Raw genomic sequence first — 19,267 nt, forward strand, 5'->3', positions numbered from 1 at the left:
CTTATCTTGGTGCTCTGCACAGAGAGTATCCCCTTGGCCATTTGCATTGCCCACCTTTCTTTCCTTCCTGCAATCGGGGTTGGAAAAGGGCTTGTCGCTCAGTTCCCTTAAAGGGCAAGTCTCGGCACTGTCTGTGTTTTTTCAGAAGCGTCTAGCACGTCTTCCTAAGGTGCGCACGTTCCTACAGGGGGTCTGTCATATTGTACCCCACGTACAAGCGGCCGTTAGATCCATGGGATCTGAACAGAGTACTTGTGGCTCTGCAAAAGCCGCCCTTCGAGCCTCTAAAGGACGTTTCCTTTTCTCGACTGTCACAGAAAGTGGCGTTTCTTGTCGCGATCACATCGCTTCGGCGAGTGTCTGAGCTGGCAGCTTTGTCATCCAAGGCTCCTTTCCTGGTGTTCCACCAGGACAAGGTAGTGCTGCGCCCCATTCCGGAGTTTCTCCCTAAGGTCATATCCTCGTTTCATTTTAATCAGGATATATCCTTGCCTTCCTTTTACCCTCATCCGGTTCACCGGTATGAAAAGGACTTACGTTTGCTAGATCTGGTGAGAGCACTCAGAATCTACATCTCCCGAACGGCGCCCATACGCCGTTCCGATGCACTTTTTGTCCTTGTCGCTGGTCCGCGCAAGGGATTGCAGGCTTCTAAAGCCACCCTGGCTCGATGGATCAAAGAACCAATTCTAGAGGCCTACCGCTCTGCGGGGCTTCCGGTTCCTTCAGGGCTAAAAGCCCACTCAACCAGAGCCGTGGGTGCGTCCTGGGCATTACGTCACCAGGCTTCGGCTCAACAGGTGTGCCAGGCAGCAACCTGGTCCAGTCTGCACACTTTCACCAAGCATTATCAGGTGCATACCTATGCTTCGGCGGATGCCAGCTTAGGTAGAAGAGTCCTGCAGGCGGCAGTGACATCCCCGTAGGGGAGGGCTGTTTTTTTGCAGCTCTAACATGAGGTATTTCTTTACCCACCCAGGGACAGCTTTTGGACGTCCCAATCGTCTGGGTCTCCCAATAGAGCGCTGAAGAAGAAGGGAATTTTGTTACTTACCGTAAATTCCTTTTCTTCTAGCTCTTATTGGGAGACCCAGCACCCGCCCTGTTGTCCTTCGGGATTTTTTTGTTGTTTGCGGGTACACATGTTGTTCATGTTGAACGGTTTTTTCAGTTCTCCGATGTTTCTCGGAGTTAATTTGTTTAAACCAGTTATTGGCTTCCTCCTTCTTGCTTTGGCACTAAAACTGGAGTACCCGTGATACCACGGGGGGGTATAGCCAGAAGGGGAGGGGCCTTGCACTTTTTAGTGTAGTGCTTTGTGTGGCCTCCGGAGGGCAGTAGCTATACCCAATCGTCTGGGTCTCCCAATAAGAGCTAGAAGAAAAGGAATTTACGGTAAGTAACAAAATTCCCTTCTTTTCTTTTATATACAGTATATTCATGGAATTAATACATTGCAGGGCCCCCCTGGAAAAATGGGACGTCTGGGACAAGATGGACCACAAGGGATGAAGGTAATATTCCTATAGACACCTTCTAATGCCAACGTGGAAATTATTGGCCTTCAATCTATGGAAAATTCCAGCACTCAACATTTCATAGCCACCTCATCCTGGAAGTTGTACCAAATAGGTGAAAATACCACTCAATAATTTATCTGGTTCTTCTCTGCAGGGCAATTTAGGTCATCCAGGCATATCGGGTTATCCTGGAACACAAGGAGGAATGGTAGGTAGAATTCCATTACACTTTTGGTATGTTTCTATTTTTTAAAAGGAGCATATAAGACCTTTCATTTTTTATTTCCAACACAATAATGATACTCAAATAACCTCTGCGCTCACTATGCATTTACTGAAGTTAGAAAAAATGCCTAGGAATTTGAAGGACAAATAAGAACCAGTGTAATAATTGCTAGTTAATCCAGTTGTTGGGATGGAATGACTGGACAGGGACACCCAGATTTGGGACCCTGCGCTGTTTCTTATCTCAGAGGTACATTTGATGGCCGTGAGGTCTGAGTCCCCAGTATGATCCTAAAGCTGGGTTTACACACTGCAACATCGCAAAGGACATCGCTGTAACGTCACCGGTTTTGTGACGTAACAGCGACCTCCCTAAGTCTCTGCTAAGTCGCTGGTGAGCTGTCAAACAGTCAAACCTGGCCAACAACGCAACAGCGATCCGGACCTGCAGAGCGACCTAGCTGGTTGTTGGGGACGTTGATAAGCAGCCTTTTGAAAGGGAAGTTGCTAACAAAGTCTCTGCAAAGTCTTTCACACACTGAAACTTTCCAGCGATGCATGCTGCACAGCGGGAAACAAAGGACCAAGGAATGGTCCTAAACGATTTGTAACAATTACAACTTCACAGCAGGGGCCGGGTCGCTGATAGGTTTCACACACTGCAACATCGCAAACAACATCGCTATTGCGTCACAAAACCGGTGACGTTACAGCGATGTCGTTTGAGATGTTGCAGTGTGTAAACCCAGCTTAACTCCTATTCAAGCCCTGATGTAACTCTCCTCCCCCTCTGCCACCAAAGGGGTGAGCTGAGACCATAGTCACATACCCCACAACTAAACACAGACAGGGGAAAAAACAAAAATTGTACACACGGCAATCAAACACAAAGGAGCGACTATATGTGCACAGGGGAAAATAACATAAAAGGGAGTCAACAGACAACCAGGACACTTCCACACCGCACAATAAGCACACCACAGATCACCAGTATTGGATCACCACAAAAGACCGGAAACGCTGTACAAGCTGGAGTTATCAAAAATATCAAAAAATCCAGCACTCAAAGCATGAAATTAAATTATTTTTTATTTTTTGTCAAGAACGCAATTTTGTGTCAATTTTTATCAATGACGTTTCGGTCTTCTGACCTTCATCAGATAACACAAAAAGGCTCTAGTACAACGTGTGAAAATTCCTGGAAGAAAGGGAAAAGCTGCTTTGAGTGCTGGATTTTTTTATATTTTTGATACGGGGTGGGATCCTATCCAAGCACCAGCGTACAAGGAGTGCCATATTTCTATACTTAACAAGCTGGACTTATCATCAGCACTGAGTAGCAGGATCCAGAATCTTATATAGGAAGGAGACTGTTGTGGTTAGTGTCACGGGGTCCTTCTCCCATATCCACACAATCAACAGAGCGAGAGCTGGATGAACAATGCAAGGATCCTTTATTCCAAGCAAATCAGAAGGTCCCTAAAATAATCCACCACACAGAGGGTAAAATAGTCCAGTAAGTGAAAAATGTCCTGGTCTCTCTGGGGAGCCGCAGCTTCTCCCCCAGAGGATGAATCTTCCTGCTTGTCTCTTGTCCTTCTCCAGACTGACTAAATAATCCCCCAGGTAAGCAGAGAGTTTGGGTGGATTCCAGGCCCCGTCTCCTACACCTAGGGACAGAAGCACTGCAGGGGGTTATTAACCTGCAGACACGACAAATAATACATAGAATGGATAGAGCAACATGCCTAAAATATGAACCTACATAAAATGATACACAACCCACAATATCACACCATCACAGTTAGTAATTAGCAACCTGAGCTCCTAGCATAGTTCCCCAGGTCAGTTGGAATTAACGCCTGCTGGACTGAAGAACAGAGCACATGAAACAGCCGATGCCCTGCTCTGGCTGAACAACTAGGAGACATTAGGTTGTCAGGCTCTGCGGTGTGAACAGAGCCCGACGCCGCCGTGACATCTAATGAGTCCGGAACTGAACATCACATGACACTGCTAATCTAGGAAAATCAATAAAACAGAATTGGGCAGAGAAGCCACTGTGGCCACCCACTAGACTCTCTATAGCCTTTTTCGTACTCATTTTTCAAGCTATGTTTTCTCTGCAACCGTTCAGAATAAAACCTAGCTTTCCGCAATATGTGAATTTCATCTTGTCTGTGTTTTGGCTGCATGAAAACGGCTGACAGGTTCCCTTTAATTTCTTCGGCGCTCCATTGGGAGACCCAGACGATTGGGTGTATAGCTACTGCCTCCGGAGGCCACACAAAGTATTACACTAAAAAGTGTAAGGCCCCTCCCCTTCTGCATATACACCCCCCGTGGGATCACGGGCTCTCAGTTTTATGCTTTGTGCGAAGGAGGTCAGACATCCACGCATAGCTCCACTGTTTAGTCAGCAGCAGCTGCTGACTATGTCGGATGGAAGAAAAGAGGGCCCATACTAGGGCCCCCAGCATGCTCCCTTCTCACCCCACTTTCTGTCGGCGGTGTTTGTTAAGGTTGAGGTACCCATTGTGGGTACGGAGGCTGGAGCCCACATGCTGCTTTCCTTCCCCATCCCCCGGAGGGCTCTGGGTGAAGTGGGATCTTACCGGCCTCCAGGCTCTGAGGCCGGGCTCCATCCACAGACCCGGAGATCCTGCTGGAATGGAGCTGAGTATCGTCAGGGACAAGGCCCTGCAACGTTAAGGTACTCTGTGTCCCCGTACAGACCACGCACACACACACCAGCATGCTGGGTGTGTTAGTGCGCCGGGGACAACAGCGCTGCGCGCTTGGGGCTATACTCACTGCAGCTTAGCTGAGTGAGTTAATGTGTGGGAAACTGCCGCGCCGGCCGCTGCTAGAGAAGCGGCGCGGCTGAGACTTGTGGTGCGCCGGGGACTTCCGCGCTGACCGTGCTTTTACGACGGCAGCGCTTATAACTCGAGTCCCCGGCTTTTGCGGCCTACTTTCGTTTCCTTCCCGCCCCCGGGCCTGCCAGTCAGGGAAGGGGCGAGACGCTGTACAATGGTCAGCGCCGACGGCTGGAGTCTTATTTACATACTCCAGCCCTCTCACTGGGCACAGGGGATGCTGCAGCTTCCCGCTCTTTGTCTGGGGCACGCCCACGGCCCGCCCCTCTTCACAGGACGTGGGCTATACTCACTGCAGCTTAGCTGAGTGAGTTAATGTGTGTGAAACTGCCGCGCCGGCCGCTGCTAGAGCTGCGGCGCGGCTGAGACTTGTGGTGCGCCGGGGACTTCCGCGCTGACCGTGCTTTTACGACGGCAGCGCTTATAAATCGAGTCCCCGGCTTTTGCGGCCTACTTTCGTTCCTTCCCGCCCCCAGCCCTGCCAGTCAGGGAAGGGGCGAGACGCTGTACAATGGTCAGCGCCGAGGGCTGGAGTCTTATTTACATACTCCAGCCCTCTCACTGGGCACAGTGGGACGCCAGCTTCCCGCACTTGGTCTGGGGCACGCCCACGGCCCGCCCCTCTTCACAGGACGCCGGCAGCCATTCCTGCATGCAGTCTAAGCTGGAGAACGGACACAGGCTCTGGGAAACCCAGTCAAGGGATTCTGGCGACCACACACCCGCTTAAGCGGGCGGTAAGCAGCACCTTGGTGCTGACCCCACTAGTGCCACAGTGTTTTGTGTACTTTATGCTTGTACCTATATTTGCACTGTACGGTCGCTTCTTGGCTATATACCTCTAGATTGCTCTGAGGAGACAACAGCATGTCGTCCGCAAAAAGCAAGGGTGCCAAGGCACAGGCTTCTATGCTGTCTATACCGCATGTGAGGCTGTTTTACCAGCAGGTTCCAATAACCCCCATTGGGTAGGGTTTCTGCTAGTGGTGGCCCAGAGAGAGCCACCTGTGAAAATGTCCAGAGGACAGAGTTTGCAGTTTTTTGCTGATAACATGTCTGGGACTATGACCAAAAAAGTCTAGCAACTTTGCAGTCCAGGCCGGTGACTCAGACATGGGCACTGGTGAATCAATGCTCCCCGGTCTCCCTCAGTTGGAATAATCCGTGCTCCAAGGGGGTCCCATGCATCCCAGGCTGAAGGCTCTGACACGGACGACAGTCCCAGACAGCCTAAGCGAGCTCGCTGGGAGAGACCCTCGACTTCACACACTGGTCAGGGTCTCAGCGAGAGGATTCTCTGTATGATGAGGCAGAGGTAGCTGATCAGGATTCTGACCCTGAGACCGCTTTCAATCTGGATGCTCCTAATGGGGACGCCATGGTGAATGATCTCATAGCGTCCATCAATAGACTGGTGGATATTTCTCCCTCAGCCCCTCCAGTGGAGGAGTCAGCTTCGCAGCAGGAGAAATTCCATTTCAAGTATCCCAAGCGTAACTTCAGTACTTTTTTGGGCCACTCTGACTTCAGAGAAGCAGTCCAGAAACACCACGCTTATCCAGACAAGCGTTCTCCAAACGTCTTAAGGATACACGTTACCCTGTCCCCCTGACGTGGTCAAGCGCTGGACCCAGTGTCCAAAGGTGGAGCCCCCAATCTCCAGGCTTGCGGCTAGATCCATAGTTGCAGTAGGAAGATGGGACTTCACTTAAAGATGCCATTGACAGACAGATGGCCCTTTGGTTGAAATCTGTCTATGAAGCTATCGGCGTGTCGGTTGCTCCGGCATTCGCAGCCGTATGGGCACTCCTAGCTTTTTCAGCTGGTCTTGCGCAGGTGGACACTGTCACATGTACATCTGTGCCGCAGGTGGCGTCCTTAACCGCGCAATGTCTGCATTGCGGCTTACGCTATTAATGCTGTCCTGGACTCTACGAGCCGTACGTCAGTGGCGTCCGCCACGTCCGTGGTTTTACGCAGAGCCTTATGGTTAAGGGAATGGCAGGCAGACTCTGCTTCCGAAAAGTGCTTAACCAGGTTGCCATTGTCTGGTGACAAACTGTTTGGTGAGCGATTGGGGTCGAGGTTTCGGTCCTTCCCAGGCTCGGGCAGGTCCCAATTTTCCTCGTCCACAAGGACTCAACAGGCTCAGAGGGGCTCAGATTCCTGGCGGGCTCAATCACACCCAAGGAAGGCAGCCGGAGGAACCGCTACCAAGGCGGTTTCCTCATGACTTTCAGCCCTCTCTCTCTCCGCATCCGCGGTCGGTGGCAGACTCTCCCGCTTTGGCGACATTTAGATGCCACAGGTCAAGGGCCGGTGGGTGAGAGACATTTTGTCTCATGTGTACAGGATAGAGTTCTGTTCTCGTCCTCCGGCTTGATTCTTCAGAACTTCCCCACCTCCCGACCGAGCCGATGCTCTTCTGCAGGCAGAAGGAGTGGTAACCCCGGTTCCTCTTCAGGAACAAGATCACGGTTTTTACTCCAATCTGGTTGTGGTGCCATAAAAGGACGGCTCTTTCCGTTCCGTTCTGGACCTAAACCTGCTCAACAAGCACGTGAAAACCAGGCGGTTCCGGATGGAATCCCTCCGCTCCGTCATTGCCTCAATGTCTCAAGGAGATTTCCTAGCGTCAATAGACATCAGGATGCTTATCTCCAAGTGCCGATTGCCCCAGAGCACCAGCGTTTGCTACGATTTGTTATTGAAGACGAGCATCTTCAGTTCGTAGCCCTGCCCTTCGGTCTGGCGACAGCCCCACGGGTTTTCATCAAGTTCATGGCAGCAGTGGTAGCAGTCCTGCACTCTCAGGGTCACTCTGTGATCCCTTACTTGGACGATCTATTTGTCAGGCACCCTCTCAAGTGGCATGCCAACACAGCCTGAACGTTGCGCTGGAGACTTTCCAGAGTTTCGGGCGGATCATCAACTGTTCAGAGTTAAATCTGACACCAACCCAATCGCTGACAGATCTTGGCATGGAGTTTCACACTCTCTCAGCGATAGTGAAGCTTCCGCTGGACAAACAGCGTTCACTACAGACGGGGGTGCAGTCTCTCCTTCAAGGCCAGTCACACCCCTTAAGACGCCTCATGCAGAGGCAGTCCCTTTCGCGCAGGTTCATCTGCGTTCACTTCAATGGGACATTCTCCGCCAATGGGATGGGAAGTCGACGTCCCTAGACAGGAACGTCTCCCTTTCTCAGACGGTCAAGGACTCTCTTCAGAGGAGTCCACCCTTCAGATCAATGTTCTGGAAATCTGGGCAGGTATCTTGCCCTGCAAGCCTTCCAGCAGTGGCTGGAAGGCAGACAGATCTGAATTCAGTCGGTCAACTCCACAGCGGTGGCATACACCAACCACCAAGGCGGAACACGCAGTCGGCAAGCCTCCCAGGAAGTCCGGCGGATTCTGATGTGGGTGGAAGACAGAGCATCCACCATATCCGCAGTTCACATCCCGGGCGTAGAAAACTAGGAAGCAGACTTCCTCAGTCGCCAGGGCATGGACGCAGGGGAATGGTTTCTGCACTCGGACGTGTTTCAGGAAATCTGTAGCCGCTGGGGGATGCCGGACGTCGACTTAATGGCGTCTCGGCACATCAACAAGGTCCCGATTTTCATGGCGCGGTCTCACGATCAAAGAGCTCTGGCGGCAGGCGCCTTAGTTCAGGATTGGTCGCAGTTCCAGCTGCCCTATGTGTTTCCCCCTCTGGCACTGTTGCCCAGAGTGCTACGCAAGATCAGCTCCGATTGCCGCCGCGCCATCCTCGTCGCCCCAGACTGGCCGAGGAGGTCGTGGTACCCGCATCTGTGGCATCTCACGGTCGGCCAACCGTGGGCACTACCAGACCGGCCAGACTTACTGTCCCAAGGGCCGTTTTTCCATCTGACTTCTACGGCCCTGAACCTGACTGTGTGGCCATTGAGTCCTGGATCCTAGCGTCTTCAGGATTATCTCAAGACGTCATTGCCACCATGAGACGGGCTAGGAAGCCGACGTCTGCCAAGATCTACCACAAGACGTGGAAGATATTCTTATCTTAGTGCTCTGCTCAGGGAGTGTCTCCCTGGACATTCGCATGGCCTACTTTTCCTTCCTTCCTGCAATCTGGTTTGGGAAAAGGTTTGTCGCTCGGCTCCTTTAACGGACAAGTCCCAGCGCTGTCTGTATTCTTCAGAAGCGCCTAGTACGACTTCCTCAGGTACGCACGTTCCTGCAGGGGGTTTGTCACATTGTCCCTCCGTACAAGAGGCCGTTAGACCCATGGGATCTGAACAGGGTACTAATTGCTCTCCAGGAGCCGCCCTTCGAGCCTCTGAGGGATGTTTCACTTTCTCGACTTTCACAGAAAGTGGCCTTTCTGGTAGCGGTCACGTCTCTTCAGAGAGTGTCCGAGCTAGCAGCGCAGTCATCCAAAGCTCCCTTCCTGGTGTTCCACCAAGACAAGGTAGTGCTGCGCCTGATTCCGGAGTTTCTCCCTAAGGTGGTATCCCCCTTTCATCTCAATCAGGATATCTCCTTACCTTCCTTTTGTCCTCATCCAGTTCATCGATATGAAATGGATTTGCATTGGTTGGATCTGATGAGAGCGCTCAGAATCTACATTTCCCGCACGGCCCCCCTGCGCCGCTCGGATGAACTCTTTGTACTTGTCGCTGGTCAGCGCAAAGGGTCGCAGGCTTCCAAATCCACCCTGGCTCGATGGATCAAGGAACCAATTCTTGAAGCCTACCGTTCTGCTGGGCTTCCGGTTCCATCAGGGCTGAAGGCCCATTCTACCAGAGCCGTGGGTGCGTCCTGGGCATTACGACACCAGGCTACGGCTCAGCAGGTGTGCCAGGCAGCTACCTGGTCGAGTCTGCACACTTTCACCAAGCATTATCAGGTGCATACCTACGCTTAGGCGGATGCCAGCCTAGGTAGAAGAGTCCTGCAGGCGGCGGTTGCCTCCATGTAGGGAAGGGCTGTTTTACGGCCCTAACTTGAGGTATTAATTTACCCACCCAGGGACTGCTTTTGGACGTCCCAATCGTCTGGGTCTCCCAATGGAGCGCCGAAGAAGAAGGGAATTTTGTTACTTACCGTAAATTCCTTTTCTTCTAGCTCCAATTGGGAGACCCAGCACCCGCCCTGTTTCCTTCGGGATTTTTGGTTTTTCGGGTACACATGTTGTTCATGTTGAATGGTTTCAGTTCTCCGATGTTCCTTCGGATTGAATTGTTTAACCAGTTATTGGCTTTCCTCCTTCTTGCTTTTGCACTAAAACTGAGAGCCCGTGATCCCACGGGGGGTGTATATGCAGAAGGGGAGGGGCCTTACACTTTTTAGTGTAATACTTTGTGTGGCCTCCGGAGGCAGTAGCTATACACCCAATCGTCTGGGTCTCCCAATTGGAGCTAGAAGAAAAGGAATTTACGGTAAGTAACAAAATTCCCTTCTTACAAATATTGTAAAACAATCATGGTATATGATCATGATTTAATAAGTAACAAGTTGCTAAAAATGACAATCGGAGGAGCGCTTCATAGGACTGGATTTTCATAAGACCTTGTAAAAATGTGTAACTCAGGTGTTCAACTTTATGCACAGTTCCTGTCACGTCCTCACAGGAGTCCGCTGCTCCGACTTCTGCTGTGGTCACCAGGCGCCACAGTATTCCTGCCATGGACTTTGCTGGTGATAGGAGAGCAGTTGGTGCCAGTGGCTCTGGTGGGTGCAGGCTCCGCTCATCCACTAAGCTGGGTTAACCCGGGACCTGCAGTACCACTGGCTTACTGTAGGTAGCGTGTCTTTCAGCTGAAGTTACCACCATTCATCTACAGCCAATGGAAAGACACCACACTCTCTTCTAATTCCCCCTCTTGTCTGCTGGTCACTGCCAGATATAGTTTTGTATTCCTGCTAGTGTCTGGTTCCTGTTCTGACTATTGATCCCTGTGTTAGACCTCTGCCTGCTCATTGATTACTCTCCTGCCTACCGTTTTTGTACCTCACTGCCATCTCCGGTTTGACCTCTGCCTGATTTCCTGACTTCGCTCTTGACTGCCAATTTTGTCCCTTTTTGTGCCTCCTGGTTTGGACCCTGCCTGATGACCACTCTTTTCCTGGATTGCAGCCTTCCATAGGCAGTGATCTCCTGGATCTTGTGTAATTCCAAATCCCTGTACAGAGGTTAAAAGGTTTCAGGGTTCTTGAGATCCTGCCAACTTGGTGGCTTGCCCTTGTCTGTCTGTGATAGTCGTCCTGAGTCTGCGGTCAAGGGCAGACGTTACAGTTCCTTGCCATGGACTGAAAATCTGAATCTTCCTGCCATTCTACCCTTCCCGGTTGAAAGGAAAGTCCCCAAAATGAGTTATTATTTACACCTATGAGTAAAATATTGACACATACTCACTCCTCTCTGAATAAACTTTCCTGGACAAGTTTCCATGAAGTAATCTGTCCCTGCAAACAATCAACCCCGACAACTTTGTGAGCGGAACATGAGAATATGTTGAAGTAGATGCCATTTTATAATCCATTTATGTGTCGCCATACATGCAAACAGAAACTCCTGCCCCTTTAATGATATCTTGTGTAATAGGGTGCCCGTGGAGCAAAAGGAGAAAAGGGTGACCAGGGCCACAATGGAAACCTGGTAAGTGTAAGGGATCAAAGCAGTGATTGGGCTGGAAGTTGTTGGTCATTTTTCTAATTATTTGTGATCTACTGTAGGGTCCTGTAGGTCCACCTGGAAATAAAGGAGCACAAGGTTCGGGAGGGATCATCGGACAAGAGGGACAAAAGGGGGACACAGGAGCTGAGGGCATTCCCGGAGAACAGGTAAGATGGTTAATGATACTTATTAGAATGTGTTTAATTGTGTTCTAAGCTAATATTAATGTCAAACTCTTTAATGTTTTTAAAGGGACCCCCAGGAGCCAGTGGCGAGACTGGAGCAGCAGGGGCCCCTGGCAGAGAGGTATGTATGTATATAATATGAGGAGCAGTGTTATGTACATGTCTTACCATTGATGCTGTATGACAAAATCCTGCAAAGACACCCAGATACTATGAAAAAGGCATCATAGACACCTTTATCACAAGGTGCTTTTTCGATATCACACAATCAACAGAGCGAGAGATGATTGAACAATCCAAAGAACATTTATTCCAAACAAGTCAGAAGGTCCATAAAATAATCCACGACAGAGAGGGTAAAATAGTCCAGGAACACGGATACAGTTCAGTAAGCGAAAAATGTCCAGGTCTCTCTGGGGAGCCTCAGCTTCTCCAACAGAAGATAAATCAATCACAATCCTCCAACAGTCCTTTTCCAGGGAAATCGGGATTTCTCAACAGCTCTCTGGGGTGCTGCCTGTAGCCGCAGCATCTCCCCCAGAGGATGAATCTTCCTGCTTCTCTCTTCTCCTACTCATCCAGAATGAAAAATCCCACAGGTAAGCAGAGAGTTTAGGTGGATCCCAGAACCCCCTCCCCAAGACTTAGGGACAAAAGCCCGGCAGGGGGTTATAACCCTGCAAACAGGACAATGTACACAGAATGGACAGAGCACCACACCTAAAATATGAACCTACACAAAATTATACACAACCCCCCATATTCCACCATCACAATCTTATGTACTTTTTCAGGGTGTACTAGGTGAAAAAGGACAACCTGGCAAACCAGGGGAGCCCGGACACATGGTAGGTATATTGTCAATAAGTAACCAGTGTCTGATTTATCTATGCTACAATTTTAGATCTTTCATTCAGTGATGAAGAAGAATTGTTTCTCTGCATTTTTTTCTCCTAGGGCACATCTGGGAATCCCGGGCAAGAGGGAAGACCCGGACAGAAGGGAGAGAAGGTATATAAAATGTGGATTAGTGTACACTGAGCAGAATTCATACACTTCTAATGGTTAAACTACTTCTTTTTAAACTTTGTTACTGCTATCATCATGGATTCTGTTCATAATGAAGCCGTGACCGCTCTGCTGATATCAGCTAGATACATTTCTATCATTCACATTCATTCTTTTCTTTCTTTTTGGAATTAGCCCTATTTTCTTTGCAACCGTTTGTTTCTGTTTGTTTGTTTAGGGTTCAGTGAAATAAAATTATAATTTTCTAATCCGCTTATTGATCATGAAGTACTATTGAACTGTTGTAATTTTTTTTTCAGGGTGACAGTGGAAAAGATGGTCGTCCTGGAACTCCTGGAAGTGCTGGCAGAAAGGTATCTTTAAAACAAAAAAAAGAATATAGTTTGTTGTAAGATATCTTCTTCTAGGAAAAGAGATCTCCTAGGTCAGGGGTCGGGAACCTATGGCTCGTGAGTCAGATGTGGCTCTTTTGATGGCAGCATCTGGCTTGCAGACAAAAATCTTTCATAAAAAAAATACTGTATTTTCCGGTTTGTAAGACGCACTTTTTTGCCCCCTAAAAGTGGCGGAAAAATGGGGGTGCGTCTTACAAACCACATATGGCTTACCGGGGCGGCAGTGGTGGCGCAGGATCGGCTCATGGGGTGTCATGGTGGCGGGCGCCATTGATCTGCGGGATGCTTTAAATCTCCCGCAGTTGACAAGATCGACTTCAAGAAAATGGCCGCTGAGGCGGCGAGTGCGCAGATAGGACTCAGCGGCCATTTTCTTGAAGTCCATCACGTTGATCTGCGCATGCGCCGTGGCCATTTTCTTGAAGTTGATCTCGTCAACTGCGGGAGATTCAAATCAGCCCACTGGCAGATCAATGGCACCCGCCACCGTGACACCCCATGAGCCTGCAGCAGTATCGCCGACCTTCCACACACTGACCCTCTTGAGCCATGACATCCCCTCCTCTCTGCCCGCAGCATCGCCTACCCTGCCTTCTGGGGCCTTCTGAGCCGCTCCACCACCGCTGCTCACCCCTGGTGAGTATGGCTCTCACGGAATTACATTTTTAAATATGTGACGTTCATGTGGCTCTCTCAGCCAAAAAGGTTCCCGACCCCTGTCTTAGTGAAAGCCCCCTTCACACGTTTTGCACAGTCCATTGTGGAGTTCCATAGGCCATCCGTGTGTCAGTGTGTATGTCATCAGTGTGCTGTCTGTGTGCTATCCGTGTGACATCCAGATAGCACTCGGACAGCATGAACTTATATACTTACCTGTCTCCGGCGCTGCTGTCAGACTTGCTTCCGGTCCACAGTCAGTGCAGTGAATATTCATGAGGCATAATGAGCAGACCCGGAAGCAACAGCAGCGCCGGAGAAAGGCAAGTATAAAAATCCATTTAAATTCAATGAGGTGTTCTCCCATACACGTCACACTGATCACATCGGTGTGCGGTCCGTGTGACACCAGTGCTGCTGGCCAAAAACGGACGTGTTGCTGTGTGGCGAACACGGACACACATGTGCTCCACACGGACACACAGTTCGTTTGAAAACACAGATGTGTGCGCAAACCCATTGATTTTAATGTGTCCACATGTGTCCGTGTCTCCAGTAGTGTGGAAATGGACACCACAAATACCAGAGACACGGATGTGTGAAGTGCCAAAGACACAGCACCACATCCGTCCACAGGTTTTGTATGGTATTGAAGCTCTGCTCCATTCACTTCAGTGGAGAAGACCTCCAAAACCAGAGAGAACCAAAGAACAAGGGTGACGCTGATTTTCAAAGCAGCCATGTTTTCCTAATCCTTTTAATTTTTGTAAATTATTTATGCTGGTCCACCAAGAAACACTAAAGGGCAAAGTTAGTAAAACAATGTAAACTTATTCTTAAAATGTGGCAAAGTTATTGTAGTGGCTCATGCTGGATGATTCATTTGTTGCATCTTTATAATGAATAGTCTCTGTGCCAGAAATTTGAGCAATCAGTTTTTGAGCAATTTAGTTTTATGTGGTCACACCTTAAGCCATACTCCTATCCAGGAAACAAGCGTAATTGCCGAAACAAGGCTCAAACGAAGGAGCAAGGCTTGAAAGACTTATTTTGGCAAGAGAATTTTGGCATCAAATGTGTACCTGATAAGTCATTATTAATATTACGATTTTATTCTAATACTTCTAGGGTAAAAGGGGGAAAGCAGGTCAGAGACCACCACGAGGGACCCATGGTGTCAAGGTAAGGAAAATGAGAGCAAGTATCAATTTAAAGCCAAAATTGCTAATATCCACATGGTTAAATGAAGAGTTTATGGCAAATATAGCCTGATACATAAAGCTTAGGGCTCATTCAGACATCCGTAGATTTTGGTCCAATCTTGGACCGCAATGCACGGACTAGCCGCTGGTCTCCCAACCCAAGTGTGACAACCTCATACAAATACATGAAGCAGTGGTGCTCAGGTTGGGAGAGCCACAGCCAGGCTATGCGTGGACTGATTGGCACAGATGTCTACAGCTTGAGTAAAAGCCCACGTGGACACGCCTATTTCAGCCTGTTAACAAGTGGCGATAAGTCATATATAAGGCACTCGTTTAGTGCCCTGTCTACTTAAGCCGGTGGGAACAGAATGATCATTGTCAAGCTACCACTAGGGGGCGCAGGGACTCAGGTAGGAAAAGAACTCCTGAGTGTAGTTAGACAGAAGCCCAATAGAGGTCGCTAACATAAGCGCAGGGATAGTCGATCAGTCAGGGTCTATGCCGGGATGTCACGTCTGTACCGAGGAGAAAACTATACAAAGTGAAAGCCGAGGTCGAATACTGGGAGAGCAAGCAAGCACAGGGGAGGACGTGGGGAACACTGGACAGGACAGGAGACCGGAGGACAGGGAGGTGCGGAGAAAAGGTCGGGTATGAGGGATAGAGGAACGGACGGCAGGAGGAACCGAGATCAGGACAGGCCGGGGAAACGGAGGTCAGGTCAGGTCGGGGGGGGGCGGAGGTCAGGTCGGCAGGAGGGACAAAGGTTAGGTCGGGCAAGGGGAACGGAGGTCAGGACAAACAGTTCCGGGTAGCAGAACAATAAACCGAGAACTTCTCAGTGTGGCTAGACAAAAGTCCAATAGAGGTCGCTAACACAAGTGCAGAGATAGTTGATCAGTCAGGGTCTATGCCGGGATGTCACGTGTGTACCGAGGAGAAAAATATAGAAAGTCAAAGTACAGAGCCAAGGTCGGATACCAGGAGAGCAAGAAAGCACAGGGGAGGACGTGGGGAACACTGGACAGGACAGGAGACCAGAGGACAGGGAGGTGCGGAGAAAAGGTCAGGTTTGAGGGATAGAGGTACGGACAGCAGGAGGAACAGAGATCAGGACAGGCCGGGGAAACGGAGGTCAAGTCAGGTTGGGGGGGGGCGGAGGTCAGGTCGGCAGGAGGGACGGAGGTTAGGTCGGGCAAGGGGAACGGAGGTCAGGATAAACAGTACCGGGTAGCAGAACAAGAAACCGAGAACTTCTCAGTGTGGCTAGACAAAAGTCCAATAGAGGTCGCTAACACAAGTGCAGGGATAGTCGATCAGTCAGGGTCTATGCCGGGATGTCACATCTGTACTGAGAAGAAAACTATCCAAAGTTAAAGAACAGAGCCGAGGTCGGATACCAGGAGAGCAAATAAGCATAGGGGAATACGGGACAGGACAGGAGACCGGAGGACAGGGAGGTACGGAGAAAAGGTCAGGTATGAGGGATGGAGGTACGAACGGGCAGGAGGAACGGAGATCAGGACAGGCGGGAGAAACGGAGGTCAGGTCAGGTTGGGGGGACAGAGGTCAGGTCAGGTCGGCAGAAGGGATGGAGGTTAGGTCGGGTAAGGGTAACGGAGGTCAGGAACAAGAAACAGAGAACTTCTCACAGGAACAGAGCACACAGCAGAGCCGGAAATATCACTGGCGACGTCCTGGAGGAAGGAGCACCAAGATATGGCGGCGTGACCCCTGGAACAATTATAGAGCAAACAGGCCCCTCCCAAAAGACCTAAACCCCGGAGACAGGATACATGCACCGGCTCAGGCACGGCAGAGACATGCATGAGTCATGACAATCGTTATGACAAGTCTTTTCTCCCCATACACAACCATGCTATCAGCAGCACTTTCCCCGTTTACACGAGGAACGATGCAATTCCAATAACAATGATTTTTATGCCAGTATTAAACAATCTGATAACCCGATACTGACACCTTTTCCTGTACCATCCTCATAATTTCCTGTATTCTACACAACAGTTCGCTAATATGCTGTGTGCTGTGTATTAGGGGTATTTTGCACATTGCGACATCGCTAGCATCGGCTAGCGATGCTGAGCGCAATAGTACCCGCCCCCCGTCGCACACGCGATATCTTGTAATAGCTGGCGTAGCGAACATTATCGCTAAGGCAGCTTCACATGCACTTACCTGCCCTGTGACGTTGCTCTGGTCGGCGACCCGCCTCCTTCCTAAGGGGCGGGTCGTGCGGCGTCACAACGACATCACACGGCAGGCGGCCAATGGAGGCGGACTGGTGGAGATGAGCGGGCCGTAAACATCCCGCCCACCTCCTTTCTTCCGCATTGCTGATGGAGGCAGGTAAGGAGATGTTCATCGCTCCTGCGGCTTCACACACAGCGATGTGTGCTGCCACAGGAACAAGGAACAACATCGTATCTCCTATTGGTGCAACATTATGAAAATGACCAACGCTACACAGATCACCGATTTTCGACGCTTTTGCGATCGTTTATCGGCGCATCTAGGCTTTACACGTTGCGACGTCGTTACCGGCGCCAGATGTGCGTCACTTTCGATTTGACCTCAACGATATCGCAGTAGCGATGTCGCAGCGTGCAAAGTACCCCTTAGTCTGACACCAGAAAGTTTTGTATTGAGTTACAGTATATCACAGAAGTGAGTACACCCCTTACATTTTTGTAAATATTTTGTTACTGTATATCTTTTCATGAGACCACACTGCAGATCTGACCGTGTGATACAATGTACAGTGTCAGTGCGCAGCTTATAAAACAGTATAAATCTGGTGCCCTCTAAATAAGTCAACACACCGCCATTAATGTCTAAACCGCTGGCAACAAAAGTGAGTACAGCCCTAAGTAAAAATGCCCAAATTGTGCCCAAACTGTCAATATTTTGTGTGGCCGCCATTATTTTCCAGCACGTCCTTACCTCTTTTGGACCTGAAGGTCACTAGAGCTTCACAGCAGCCGCTGGATCGTCTTCCATCCTCCATGACGACATCCCGGGCTGGTGGATGTTACAGACCTCACGCTCCTCCACCTTCCGTTTGAGCCCAGAGATGCTCAATAGGGTTTAGGTCTGGAGATGATCGGCCATTCCAGCACCTTTTCCCTGAGTTTTGTTAGTGAGGCAGTGGTCATTTTTGTGGTGTGTTTGGAGTTGTTATCTTGATGTAATATGAAGGGAGGGGATCCTACTCTGCTGCAGTATGTCACAGGACATGTTGGCATTCATGCTTGCCTCAATGATCTGTAGCTCCCCACAGCCGGCAGCACTCATGCAGCCCCAAACCATGACCCTCCACCACCATGCCTGAATGTAGGCAGGACATTCTTGTCTTTGTCCTCCTCACCTGTTGCCACCACATACGTTTGACATTATCTCAACCAAATAAGTTTACTTTGGGCTCATCAGACCACAGGACGGTTCCAGTAATCCATGTCCTTAATCTGCTTGTCTTTAGCAAACTGTTTGTGGGCTTTCTTGTGCATCCTCTTTAGAGGAGGCTTGCTTCTGAGATGACAGTCTTACAGACCAATGTGATGCAGTGTGTGGCTTATGGTGTGAGCACTGATAGGCGAACCCCCTCCACCCCATGTAACCTTTCCAGTGTGCTTTGTATTGTCTGAGCACTGACAGGCGAACCCCCCTCCCACCCAACCCTGTAACCTCTGCAGCAATGCTGGCCACACTCACACATTTATTCAGAAAAGACGACGTCTGGATATTAAGCTGAGCACGTGTGCTCACCTTCTGTGGTCAGCCGTGGCGGGGCCTGTTCTGAGTGGATCCTGTCTTGTTATACCGCTGTATGGTTTTGGCCAGCGTGCTGCAGCTCAGTGTCAGGGTCCTGACAATCTTCTTATAGCCTCGGCCATCTTTATGTACAGCAACAATTCTTTTTTTCAGCTCCTCAGAGAATTATTTTCCAAAAGGTGCTATGTTGACCTTCCAGTGCCCAGTATGAGAGTGTGTGCGAGAGATAATACCGAATGTAACACCCCTGCTCCCATTCACACCGGAGACCTTGTAACACTAACGAGTCACATGACAGGAAGAGAAAATGGCTAACTGGGCACAATTTAGCCATTTTCACTCAGGGGTTGTGACGTATCAACCGGCTGTATTACAAAGGGCCGGTATGTTTTGCAGAAGCATGGGTGCTCTGCAATGTGAAGTTGGCTGGGACCTGTGGTTCCACGGGATTGCATTACATGCAGAGCCATGGAAGGGTGTGTGATGCTGATTACACACTCCTTACCACCTGTGGATGTGGCTCCAGGGGTTAAAGCAATCCTGTCTCTGAACCAAGGGAGAGTGTGTCTAGGGCAGTCTAGATAGAGACTAGCTCCAGACGTCCAGTGTGTGGACTGGAAACAAGTGAGACCAGGGAGCTCTGAGTGTGTCTAGGGCAGTCTAGATAGAGACTGGCTCCAGATGTCCAGTGTGTGTACTGGAAACAAGTGAGAGCAGAGCCGG

At 49.8% G+C, this 19,267-nt stretch overlaps 1 protein-coding gene across 5 annotated transcripts in view; it reads left to right on the plus strand.

Moving 5' to 3' along the window:
* The window catches only part of LOC142251646 (uncharacterized), a 204,319-nt gene that overhangs the window by 165,384 nt on the left and 19,668 nt on the right, over positions 1–19,267 (plus strand). For 4 of the 5 annotated variants that reach the window (XM_075324636.1, XM_075324641.1, XM_075324639.1 and 1 more), the window contains 9 exons: positions 1,434–1,514; positions 1,675–1,728; positions 11,213–11,266; positions 11,344–11,451; positions 11,537–11,590; positions 12,264–12,317; positions 12,427–12,480; positions 12,798–12,851; positions 14,679–14,732. In XM_075324636.1, coding sequence (XP_075180751.1) covers positions 1,434–1,514; positions 1,675–1,728; positions 11,213–11,266; positions 11,344–11,451; positions 11,537–11,590; positions 12,264–12,317; positions 12,427–12,480; positions 12,798–12,851; positions 14,679–14,732 — 567 coding nt within the window. The remainder of the gene's footprint in view (positions 1–1,433; positions 1,515–1,674; positions 1,729–11,212; positions 11,267–11,343; positions 11,452–11,536; positions 11,591–12,263; positions 12,318–12,426; positions 12,481–12,797; positions 12,852–14,678; positions 14,733–19,267) is intronic. The other variant, XM_075324638.1, reaches the window with a different exon arrangement.

This window comes from Anomaloglossus baeobatrachus, chromosome 9 (genome assembly GCF_048569485.1).
Source record: "Anomaloglossus baeobatrachus isolate aAnoBae1 chromosome 9, aAnoBae1.hap1, whole genome shotgun sequence".
NCBI classification, from domain to species: Eukaryota; Metazoa; Chordata; class Amphibia; order Anura; family Aromobatidae; genus Anomaloglossus; species Anomaloglossus baeobatrachus.